At 45.4% G+C, this 13,015-nt stretch overlaps 1 protein-coding gene across 2 annotated transcripts in view; it reads right to left on the bottom strand.

Moving 5' to 3' along the window:
• Window positions 1–13,015, bottom strand: part of LOC120541184 (ras-related protein Rab-3D-like) — a 67,926-nt gene that overhangs the window by 21,477 nt on the left and 33,434 nt on the right. For both annotated transcript variants that reach the window (XM_039772594.1, XM_039772593.1), the window contains exon 2: window positions 7,216–7,443. In XM_039772594.1, coding sequence (XP_039628528.1) covers window positions 7,216–7,443 — 228 coding nt within the window. The remainder of the gene's footprint in view (window positions 1–7,215; window positions 7,444–13,015) is intronic.

The raw sequence follows: 13,015 nt of genomic DNA, 5'->3' as shown, positions 1-13,015 counted from the left end.
GGTTGGGTTTTTTCTTATTCCTTTATTTTTTTGACGAGCTATGAACCAGAAGACATTTGTCACGCCACTTTTATAAACAACCAGTTCATTAGATTACCAAAGATTTTATGATATGCGACAGACCTCGCCTGAAAATGGCTCAGTAATACAGGATGTGGAAGGAAACATTCAGGAACAGAAGCTGTAAGCGGGTCTGTGCAGAATTTGAACTCCGCGTCCATTCCCACGTCATCCGGCCTTTTTACTCGTAGAAAGAACAAAATTGAGGAGGCAGATTGGGTCTTATAAGGAAGTAAGATTAGATTAGATCAAGTTGTAGGCCTTTGGTGGGGGGGCACCATTCATGTCTGAGGCTGGGCATCCCCCTGCCCTGACCCGGCTAAAGCAATGACTGCATTTAAATAAGAGACACTGCCTTTATGAAACTAAAGGAATAATTCTTTAGGCTTTAAGTGCTTATGTTTGGGTTTGGTTACCACCACTGCATCGCGGATCCACGTCCCTGAGTTTAAATCCGGCACCCGGTCACTGTCACTGTGCACTCTACAACCCATTCATCCCACACCCCGAAGGACATGCCAGTTAAAACTCAGATGGGCCCCAAGATGGACTGGCACGCTGCTCAGGGCTGCTTCCTGTCCTGCTCCCAAAGCTGCTGCTGTAGGCTTCGGCCCCTTCATCCCTGAACCGGTTTTAAGATGAGATTTAAATGTTGCTGTCCTTACTGTAGGTGTGCGCACTTCTCATTGCCAGGGTTTTCATGAATCATTTCAGAATGATGAAGAGTCAAATCGCAAGCCAGTGAGAAATCTGAAGACAAGATCTGGTACATCTGAGCTTCTTCTTCCGGGTCGAGATGACACCGGCCATCCAGCCTTGGGCCAGACTCAGCAGCACCCCCCGTTTACAAAGCCAGGACAGCCGGGAGTTCTCAGACATTTTAAAGATATCACTTAGCTGTTATTTACAGGACAGGCAAACTTAAATAATAGAATTAGTCCATGTTACAAATTCCATGCAAAAAAAAAAAAAAAGACCCCCAGCCATATTACATAAATAAGAGAATTATCTCATTACAACCTCTTTTCCTGCATTTATAAACGTGTCATCCTTACCCTGCTTTCATTCTCTTAAATGTGTTAAAACATACGGCACTCACAAGACTAACAATATAAAAGGACCGTATATTAAATTAAAAGTACATAGAAGTCAGGTCTTGAAACCCGAAAAATCGAACATAAAATCAGACCCTGACTTATACACCCATTCAAAAATACACTTAAAATTTCTTTAATTGCCTCCTCCAATCTCTCATCGGTTTCTCAGACACATCGAGTTTTGTGGCAGCAGCGCAGTCACCAATTACGTTTGCCACTTCAACGACTTTTAATTTAAAACCAGCCTCATATTTCCTTCTGATCGAACGCTCCATCGTAGATAAGGGATGCTCTTACGATAAAGGTGTGTGGGGGTGTGAGATATGAAAAAACACAAATCAGTGCAAACGTCGCTTCAGAATAGTTGGGGTATTAAATACCGTGTGGTCACGTAGGCACAATAGAGAGAGAGAGACGGAGAGAGGTTAGGAGCTCACGCTGACACAGCGCATTGCCGCACCCTCATAGATAATAAAAGGCCGTGTGCTCCGCGGTTCCTCTCTCCGGTGGGCGTTAGCATATCGTAATCTCTTGGACCAATAGCGTGAGCTTACCGCATGCGACTTATATGTCCAACATTATAAAATAGCAGAAATTATACGATAAAATCAAGTCCCGACTTATCCGCAAGTATGTACGGTAAATATCGTAGCAATGCCCGTACAGCCCTGTGCTGTGAAGCTCACTCCTACTGGATACAGAGGCTCTCTATGGCTCTGAGGCTCTCGGTTGTCTTCTACTTTGTAAAGCGCCTTATGGTTGTGCACCCTGTGAATAAAAACTAAAATCCTGTGAGGGTCTGGTCTGCCCCCCCACAAAGTCCAGGGCTGTTTCCTGTCTCGTACCCAGTCTTGCTGGGACAGGGTGTGGCTCTCCATCATGTCTGTTTTGAGAATATCCCGTTATGTTTTCACTCCTCTAATTCTTTATTTGTGCCCATCCGCTGCACATAACCATTACGGTTCTCGCGGCCTGTCTCGGTTATGTTGCCCTCTTTTGTAAGTCCAGATATTGTAATCTTTTTAGTTGGCCAGTAAAAGGGGTCGTTTTGCTTGACTTCTCACTACGTTCATAATGGCTAACACGGTACAACACCCTCGTACTACGGTAATCTGCTAAATCAAGTAGCTGCTAATATATTTTTTCTCTTACTAGGGGACTTTGCCCCCTGCTCACTTCACTCGACAACCCCCTGGCCTGCGCTATGCACACCAGCCACTTCACGTCTCTGCCGCTTTCACAAAACAACAAATCTTATTTCTCACAGATACGCCTCTTCATTGGGAAGAAATGCTGCTTTTCTCTGATGGCAACACGAATTAGACGACTACAAGTCTCCGACTTAAACTTTAAAGCCAAACGATATCCACGTACTTCTGTCATATCACCGATGTCCACATATTCAATGTCTTTTCGCTGTTCCGTTATTTCAGAGTAATAATTTCCATTTGTTAGCGCTAATGCAATCTTTACTATCAGTTTTTTGAGACTTTTGAATTTTCATACCTTCATAATCTCTAACCTGCTCTGCACGTGTATCACGTTTCTGAACCTCTTTACGACGTTCTACTTTGTCTTCTACTCTTTGTCTTTTATTTCCGACCCCGCTTGGAGCGGAGAGCACAGCATCTGTGTCTGACAATAGCATTCACACGAATGACAAGTGATTGGACTGTGAGCGTGGCTGTAAATGTTTGAGAGGAGGGCGGGACTTGACGAAAGGGACCTGAAATTATCTCTCAGAAAGTCTCGTCCCAGGATTTCCTTTTATATTAGAGATATATATATATATATTTTTTTTTTTTCTTCTTTATTTCGCCTTATACAATTTATTGCGTGAGGAATTTGTTAGTTTTCGCATACCCCTTGGAGTCAGAGCGCAGAGTCAGCCATTGTACAGCGCCCCAGGAGCAATTACAGATCAAGGGCCCAGCAGAGTAGGATCTCTTTCCTTCGGGATAGCAGCGCAGATCCTTAGCCTCAGAGCCACCACTCTGCCCCACCTAACCTGCCAGCTTCTCGTTTTTCAAACTGTGAAATTTTCCTCCCTTTGACTTCATTTCAGAAGTTGTCGTTTATTTTTGCCTTTACTGTTCGCTGATGCCATCCTGACTACAGGTGTGTAGCTGCAGCCATTCTAGCAGAGCACTCGCATTCAAGGATGATATCTAACATAAAACGCTGGTGATTTCAGAATTCCAGGCTGTTCAGCAAGTCTAATTACCGAGGAAGAAAAAGAACTGAAAGACATTAAACTTTAAACACGGCAGCACTTTTCTCTTTTCAAGCTCATTGTTGCCAGAAGGTCACACCAAGCTCCTCGCAGGATGGAATCAGCAAATGTTATAATGCGACAGCTGGGAATTTCTTTACCTTTCTCAATGATTAACCAAAATGTAAACTCAGCTGGTTTGCGCAGGTAATCCCCGTCACCGCCCTCTGTGTACACCTTTTGCCACCCATTAGGCGCCTCAGTGTGTGCCTCAGGACCGTGAAGCCTCCCTTTCTTTCTCCCTACAGCATATTCCCCTTTATTTAACACGAGTGCACCCGTGATTGATGCCACTTGTGATTCACCAGCACGGCGTAAAGGTTAGAAGAGCCGTAAACACGGTATGTAGTTGTGTCATTTATGGAAATGCTTCATTTTTAAGTAATAATAATTCTGTGCATTTCTATAGCGCTTTTCTCACAACTCGAAGCGCTCAGCACTTGCAGGTTAAGGGCCTCGCTCAAGAGTCCCCTTTGGCATTTACGGGATTCAAACTGGAAACCTTCCGATTACCAGTGCAGATCCCTAGCCACAGAGCCACCGCTCCGCCAAAGGATCTGTTAGATGGCATGGCCGGCACACGGGTTCTCTTAGCCGTCATGGGGTTTCTCCCAGCACTCGGTTTTCCTCCCCTCCACTGTTAGCTTTTCTCTTGTGACCAGGAGACACTCTGGCCCCCTCTGATCCTATGATATAAAAGCAGATATTTTATTTTTCATATGTATACTGCGGTGGGCTGGCACCCTGTCTGGGGTTTGTTTACTGCCCTGCGCCCTGTGTTGGCTGGGATTGGCTCCAGCAGACCCCTGTGACCCTGTAGTTAGGATATAGCAGGTTGGATGATGGATGGATGGATGGATGGATATGTATATACGGTGACCTGTTGGGGTGTAACAGCACCCCAGATATAACTAAACCAAACAGTCATGGGTTCAAATGAAGAGTAATTATATTACAGAGAGTTCCTCTTCACTTCACAATCCCAGCCACAATTCCCTTTCTTATTCTTTATCTCATCCTCCTCCTCCTCCTCCACCACCTCCTGACTCTGACCCTGCGGACCCAGGAATACTTCTGGTGCCACCACATCCCACCCTGCCAGCACTTCCTGTGACGGGAGGGCCTGCCACCAGTGGCACCCGAGTATCCCAACAGGTAAAACTACAAACTCTTATACAGCCCTGTGGGTGTCCAACTGGGAGCCATTCCATTGTACTGGGGGGACACATGGCCCTGAAAGGCAGTTTTCCTCCATCCTTCCCTTAGGACCAGGACGGGTACACCTAACCAACCCGGCTGGTAAAGAGCCATCCACCCCAGCCAGAATGCCGTGTAACTCGTGCCATCTGTGACAATTTGTATATCATAGCTGGTGAATCTGCATCTGAATCAGGTCTGTTACAAATGAATGAATTCAAGGTGAACTGGTCACTCAGAAACTTGCATTTCAGGTCCTTCCAAGAACCAGAACTTGTTTTTTTTTTCTTTCTACCAGCTTCTCATTAAACATTGAGCCAATTCTAAAACCCCTCGTCTCACAAGTCACGTCATAAACGGTTTAGCCGCCACTCCCCTGGCACCACTCAAGGGCAGGGGTCTGTAAACTCCATCCTGGAGGGCTGTAATGGCTGCAGGCTTTGGTTCTAAACCGATTACTTCATTAGAAATCGCTCCTTGCCTCGCCAGTGGCAGATCTTATTTCAGTTTAAGGCTTGTCTGTGTTTTCATTCTGCCATGTCTGGTCATCCTTATATTGGAGGTCTTTGGTCCCTTTCAAGGAGGTCATCCTCGGAGCTGATTAATAATTCCTAGTCCTTCACTTTTTTTCCCTTCCAGCTATTTTATTAAACCAGAGAGTTCACGCTGAATGTCCAAATTTATTAGGAGTCAGAGTCGGTACATTTTTGCAGATTCCAGGCACCCAAAATTGACTCCGACTCCACAGCCCTGATCATAAGCTCTGACGCTGGTCACGAGACTCCAATGTACAGCGCAAAACAAAATCAAAATTAAAATCCTGAAGAGAAACTTCTTAAGAAACTAACTTATTTATGGTAGAATTTCTACTTCTTATGTAAACAAAGCACTTTCCGAGCAGACAGATGGCTCTTCTCTGATGTCACATGATGGCATGATAGAACTTTATTTGTCTCCAGTGGGAAATCTGGCTTTTTACAGAAGTTCTTTAAATAAATACATAAATGGGTAGATAAATGAACACACATAGTTTGGTCTGAACACACACTGGATGACTATAAAGAAAGAAAATTAAAAAGAAAGCAAAGTTCTGACTTGGCCGTCACAGTCACAGTGAGGCACTATGCAGACGTGAAGTGTCAGCTGTGACCGCACATGCGTATTTGTCACAATTATTATTGATTGTATTGTAGAATGTGAACCCACTTGAAAACAGCAGTGATGATCACAAATAAGTAAGATAACGGAGGGGAAAAAAAACCTGAATGATGACAATTAATAGGATTTGGATATGCATAGTAGGGAGTAGGTGGAGATCTGCTCTAGAGAGGAGAGGAGTGAAGGTCAGTAGGACCACCAAGACAGAATACATGTGTGTGAATGAGGGGAGGTCAGAGGAGAGGTGAGGACGAGGAGTAGAGTTGGTGAAGGTGGGCGAGTTTAAATACTTGGGATCAACAGTACAGAGCATTGGGGATTGAAGAAGAGAGTGCAGGCAGGGTGGAGATGGTGAAGAAGAGTGTCAGGAGTGATGGTGACAGACGGGTATCCGCAAGAGTGACAGGGAAGGTCTACAGGACGGTAGTGAGACCAGCTATAGTATATAGGCTGAAGACGGTGGCACAGGAGACGGAGCTGGAGGTGGCAGAGTTATTAAGATTGGCATTGGATGTGACAAGGATGGACAGGATTAGAAATGAGGACATTAGTGGGTCAACTCAGGAGACTCAAGAGAGATGAGATGGCGTTGGTTTGGACATGTGCAGAGGAGAGATGCTGAGTATATTGGGAGAAGGGTGCTAAGGATAGAGCTGCCAGGAAAGAGGAGAAGAGGAAGGCCTAAGAGGAGGTTTATGGATGTGGTGAGAGAGGACATGCAGGTGATGGGGGTGACAGAGTGAGATGGAGAGGACAGGAAGATAGGGAAGAAGATGATCCGCTGTGGTGACCCCTAATAGGAGCAACCAAAAGAAGAAGAAGAAGAAGGATATGCATAGTCAGCCAAGTTCTCATGGACACTAGTGGAAATTCAGGAGAAGACCACATAACATGGGAGCCAGGAGGCGCTTCTTGTAGTTCAGAACTGGAGGTATTGCAGAATACACGTTATGGCATCAGGAGTAAGGAGTACGTCAGGTGAGCCGTTCATTGAATGACATGATGTGTTGTAATACACGCCTGTTTCTCAAGGTACTGCAGAGCGAGTGACAACGTGTTGTAAGATGATGGGACATGTCACCACACTCTGTACACCTGACAACACTACTACGGCTACTTCTCCTAGTCCTACTGTAATGTTTTATTCAAATAAATTTATTAGCATTCTTGTTGTGAACATTAGAACCATCTAGACAAGAACAGGCCACTCCACACTTCAAAGCTCGCCAGTTCTGTCCACTTAATTCTTCCAAAAACTAACAAAAGAATGAGGAGTGGGGGGCAGTTAAGGTCTGAAAAGGCTACAAATAAATCGTGCTAAACTAAAAAAAACCTTTACTTCTGAAAATGAATTGTACTTTAATTATTTTTTACTCTGATAGAATAAAGATTAAGTGAATACGGCAGAGAGTAGTAAGGCGCCATGCTCACCCAGATCTGTAGCTTGACTCTCTTCTCATTGCGGTAGACCGTTTTCACCTTAAAGTCAATGCCAACGGTGCTGACAAAGGCGGAAGTGAACGTGTCGTCGGCATAGCGGAACAGGAAGCTGGTTTTGCCTACGCTGCTGTTACCAATGATGAGGAGTTTGAACATGTAGTCGAAGTTCTGATCCGCTGCGTCCTTTGCTGCTTGCCGGGAGTCGTTTGCAGAGGCCATCTGAAAAGAAAAAAAGAAAAAATAAGGAAACGCACAGCCGCCCAGACCCCCATTCCCGTCACCGCTGCATGGCATCGTTTGCATTCCTTTTATTAATGTAGTCTTGATTGGTTTACTTATAGAGCAGCATTCACAAAAAAAGGTCTGATCGATTGTCTGATCAAGTCGCCTTCCCGGGTAATGTTTTATATGTTATGTCAAATGTTACAGGTGACAAAAAATCGAAAAACTAAAATGATGGCCCAATAGTCATTATGTCCTTCTGTTAGCTTTGAAATGAAAAACTGATTAAAGCAACAAATGTGTAGTATTTATGGCATATGTATGTTGACATATTTATTAGAGGGGTCTCTTTGGGCAGGGAGGCCCTGCTTTATGCTATTCTTGTTTCAATCATCACTTATCCATCCATCCATCCATCATCCAACCCGCTATATCCCAACTATAGGGTCATGGGGGTCTGCTGGAGCCAATCCCAGCCAGCACAGGGCACAAGGCAGGAAACAAACCCTGGGCAGGGCGCCAGCCCACCGTAGGGCACACACACACCCACACACATTAGGGACAATCTACACTCACCTAAAGGATAATTAGGACCACCATACTAATCCGGTGTTTGACCTTCAGAACTGCCTTAATTCTACGTGGCATTGATTCAACAAGGTGCTGAAAGCATTCTTTAGAAATGTTGGCCCATATTGATAGGATAGCATCTTGCAGTTGATGGAGATTTGTGGGATGCACATCCAGGGCACGAAGCTCCCGTTCCACCACATCCCAAAGATGCTCTATTGGGTTGAGATCTGGTGACTGTGGGGGCCATTTTAGTACAGTGAACTCATTGTCATGTTCAAGAAACCAATTTGAAATGATTCGAGCTTTGTGACATGGTGCATTATCCTGCTGGAAGTAGCCATCAGAGGATGGGTACATGGTGGTCATGAAGGGATGGACATGGTCAGAAACAATGCTCAGGTAGCCGATGCCCAATTGGCACTAAGGGGCCTAAAGTGTGCCAAGAAAACATCCCCCACACCATTACACCACCACCACCAGCAGCCTGCACAGTGGTAACAAGGCATGATGGATCCATGTTCTCATTCTGTTTACTCTACCATTTGAATGTCTCAACAGAAATCGAGACTCATCAGACCAGGCAACATTTTTCCAGTCTTCAACTGTCCAATTTTGGTGAGCTCGTGCAAACTGTAGCCTCTTTTTCCTATTTGTAGTGGAGATGAGTGGTACCCGGTGGGGTCTTCTGCTGTTGTAGCCCATCCGCCTCAAGGTTGTGCGTGTTGTGGCTTCACAAATGCTTTGCTGCATACCTCGGTTGTAACGAGTGGTTATTTCAGTCAAAGTTGCTCTTCTATCAGCTTGAATCAGTCGGCCCATTCATTCTCCTCTGACCTCTAGCATCAACAAGGCATTTTAGCCCACAGGACTGCCGCATACTGGATGTTTTTCCCTTTTCACACCATTCTTTGTAAACCCTAGAAATGGTTGTGCGTGAAAATCCCAGTAACTGAGCAGATTGTGAAATACTCAGACCGGCCCGTCTGGCACCAACAACCATGCCACGCTCCAAATTGCTTAAATCACCTTTCTTTGCCATTCTGACATTCAGTTTGGAGTTCAGGAGATTGTCTTGACCAGGACCACACCCCTAAATGAAGCAACTGCCATGTGATTGGTTGATTAGATAATTGCATTCATGAGAAATTGAACAGGTGTTCCTAATAATCCTTTAGGTGAGTGTATGTTCGCCAATGCACCTGACCTGCATATCTTTGGACTGTGAGAGGAAACCCACACAGGGAGGACCCGGGAAGCGAACCCACTGCGCCACCGTGCCACCACTTATGTCACCTAATATGTGTCAGTGCTTTGGTCATATAATAGAATTCATCTATAAACAGAGATCATTAACTTTATTGCTTAAACAAATTAATGGGAGTTCCCACCAAAATGACTACGTCTAGCATCATAAAAAATAACTGACTTTATATACCGTATGTACTCGCGTTTCAGTTCTCCCACATATAAGTCAGAACTTGATTTTACCGTATGAATTTCCGGTATTTTATAATGTTGCTCATATAAGTTGAATGCAGCGATTGGTCCAAGAGATTCTGATATGCTAACGCCCACCTGCCAGAGAGTGTAACCACGGGGCACGTGGCCTTTTCTTCTGTGTATTGTGCCTACCTGACCACACGGTATTTAATGCCCCAACTATTCCGAAGCGACGTTTGCACTGATTTGTGTTTTTTCATATCTTATACACCTTTATCATGAGAGGATCCCTTATCTACGATGGACCGTTCGATCAGAAGAAAATATGAAGCTGGTGTTAAATCAAAAGTCTTTGAAGTGGCGAAAGAAATTGGTAACCGCGCTGCTGCCACAAACTCGATGCGTCCGAGAAACCGGTGCGAGAACGGGGGGGCAAGAAGATGTTAAAAAAAAAACCGAAACATTTAAGTGTTGTATTTTTGAACGGGCGTATAAGTCGGGGTCTGATTTTTATGATCGATTTTTCGGGTTTCAAGACCCAACTTATATGTGAGGATACACGGTGGCAAAATTTTCACAGAGTGACAGACAGCACTTGAAATCGATCAGGTCCAGCACCTTCGACTGTATACTGTACTGCATGATATGTAGGCGTATTTATTTATTTATTTATTTATTTATTTATTTAATTTGATTCTGTGTTTTCTTATTGTATTTTAGCAATTATTCCAAGGAGACATGCAGGTAGGGATTTACTGAACGAGGTACGCGTGACAATAAGCCTGACTTGATTTCACCCTTGCTGTCTGCTACAGTGGGCATGTAATGTGCATCATCTTGAAGTGAACGTCTTCTCGAAGGTGTGCTGTACATCTGATAGCTTGTGCTTTAGCAGCCCACCATGAAACCACGCAGCAGTGTGTCTGTCTGTCGAGAGAGTGTGGACCTCGTTACTGAGAGGTTTACTTACCTCGGTGGTGACATTCATGTGACTCTCTGTGAAGTCAGTAGACGGATTGGGAGAGCATGAGGGGTCATGGGGTCATGAGGTCACTGGAAAGGGGTGTGTGGCGCTCCTGATGTCTCAGCAAAAGGACGAAAGTCAAAGTGCTTCCTGTTTGCGAGACATGGATGTGATCAGGTGAGCCGACATGAATGTCTCTTCAGAGAGTCCTTGGGTGCCGCCGCTGGTTTGACTTTGTGTTGCTGACGGAGTCCCAAATGAGGCACACAACCTGCATTGTGAGGGAGCGTCAGTTACGGCACTATGGCCATGAAGGGCGATTACCCGAGGGTGATCCGGCTCATTGTTGAGAACCCGAGTGGCTGGACCAGGCCAAGGAGGCGCCCACATAACACCCGACTGTGGCAGATAGAGGCTCATTTCCAGAGTGTGGCACTGGACTGCATGTCTGCCTGGGGGGCTGCCAACTGGGATCCCGAGCTGTGTGGTGGGTGCGAGACGTGCTGTACCAGTGCACGCTCCCCAACCTGACCTGACCTGTGATAAAATCATCAAACCTTCACAACACCAGTCCCTGATTCTTACTGCAGTACTGACGCGGTGCGTGAGGGTGCCTCCATGAAGACCAGTTCAAACTGGACAGCTGTGTGTGCATTTGCTACACTTTGGGGGGCTTTGCTCTGTAGTCTCCCAGCTGTGCGGATGTGTCAAAGCACACATTTTTTTTTCTAAAACAACATGTGCACGTTCCTGATTTTTTTGAGAGGACAAAATAAACGTAGAGTCATCTGATTTAACGTGAAGTTTAATGCCAAGTCGCTACAATTGCTGTAAGTGGAGCAGCCTGGTAGCTGCTTACTGCGCCCTGGTCTGTAGCGAGCAGCTATGGGATCAGCATGCACTTTGCATACAACTCGTCTCCATTCAAATGGCCTGGGACTGCATAACCGCACACGTTTAAAAAGCAATAAAGTCAAGTGAGTCCGCTGTGAGGAGCAGGAAGTAGAATGTGGTGCTGTGGTGCAGATGGACGCAAGTCAGGAATGTGAGAAAAGATGTCACTTCACAGCCTCAGGTCACTCAGAAGACAAACAAACGATAAGATTAGGATTACATTTCAAATAAAGTACAGGGCCATTCGAAATAAAAGAGTACTTCAAACAAACTGTAGAAGACAGAAACTCATTTATTACGCACATCACAAGATGGAGGAAAGTTCAAAGTTTGGTCCTGCGGCCCTTGAAGTTGCATGCACTCAACATGAGCACCACGTGTAGGGCGACAAACGTCACACGAGTCAAGTGGTCCCTAGTTACCGAATTCCTCAATTCGATGTCACAAATCTTGAAGATTAGTGGGCATAGGTGGAACAAAACACTCTTTCTTTAATGTAACCCCAAAGATTAAAATCGCAGGAGACCTGGGAGGCCATAGACGATGAGCAAGATCTTGTTGTCCACCTCTTCCTATCCATCATCGTGCAATAGTGTCGTTCAGGTAACGCCAGACCTACAAGTGCAAATGAGGCGGGGCACCATCTGGTGTTACCGTTCTGCCACCGTGTCACCCCCATGTGTGTAATTATTAACAGTATTCATTATCCATCCATGATCCTAACTACAGGGTCACGGGGGTCTGCTCGAGCCAATCCCAGCCAACACAGGGCCCAAGGCAGGAAACAAACCCCGGGCAGGGTGCCAGCCCACCGCAGGGCACACACACACACCAAACGCGCACTAGGGACAAGTTAGGACCGCCAGTGCACCAAACCTGCATGTCTTTGGACTGAGAGATGAAACCCACGCAGACACGGGGAGAACATGCAAACTCCACACAGGAAGGACCCGGGAAGAGAACCCAGGACTCCTTACTGTGAGGCAGCAGCACTACCCACTGCGCCACCGTGCCACCCCAGTATTCATTATTTAAACAAAATTAACGATTTATCTGTAAAATGTAACATACATAGTTTAATCCAATTCATCATGAAAGTGACATCAAGTATAAATCTTAGGATTCTAAACGTGCAGAGAGTTGGGATATCAGACATTTAATGTGTTCTGTGTGGTGAGCTACTGCTGCTTGCCGCTGCTGTCAGGTCATGTGAGATGGTATGTGAGACTTTTAAAATGTATCGTGTCATTACGATCGGGAATATGCGACGCTTGAATATAAAAGCTCCACGAATGCGTCTGTATGCCGGCATTTTGCTTCACCACATCGAACCATTCATCAAACGTCGAAGCGAGGATATTGATCTAGGATCCGCAAAGAGGCTTTCTGACACACGTCGATAGTAGACAGAGACTCGGACGTCACATTCCAACTTTTAGCTGGTACTGCAACTCGTGCACGCGTCGCCTTAATTTCTGAGGACCTGCTTAGAGGACGCGTCAAATGAACGCGTGGAAGCCATGATGCCGGCACGTATGCGTTCTGAATGACGTTCTGGTGACTTTGCTGTTATATGTTCGTTATGGAACGAGATCTCTTTCTAAAATTTGCTACAAAGCAGGGAGCCACTATTCTGGGTATTGACGCGTTCTGAGCATGAAGTATAAATGAGCCCTCACTCATTATGCACTTTTGAAG

This window comes from Polypterus senegalus, chromosome 12 (assembly GCF_016835505.1).
Source record: "Polypterus senegalus isolate Bchr_013 chromosome 12, ASM1683550v1, whole genome shotgun sequence".
NCBI lineage: Eukaryota > Metazoa > Chordata > Cladistia > Polypteriformes > Polypteridae > Polypterus > Polypterus senegalus.
The sequence above is the reverse complement of the archived record's forward strand: the minus strand, read 5'-3'. Positions and strand labels throughout refer to the sequence as shown.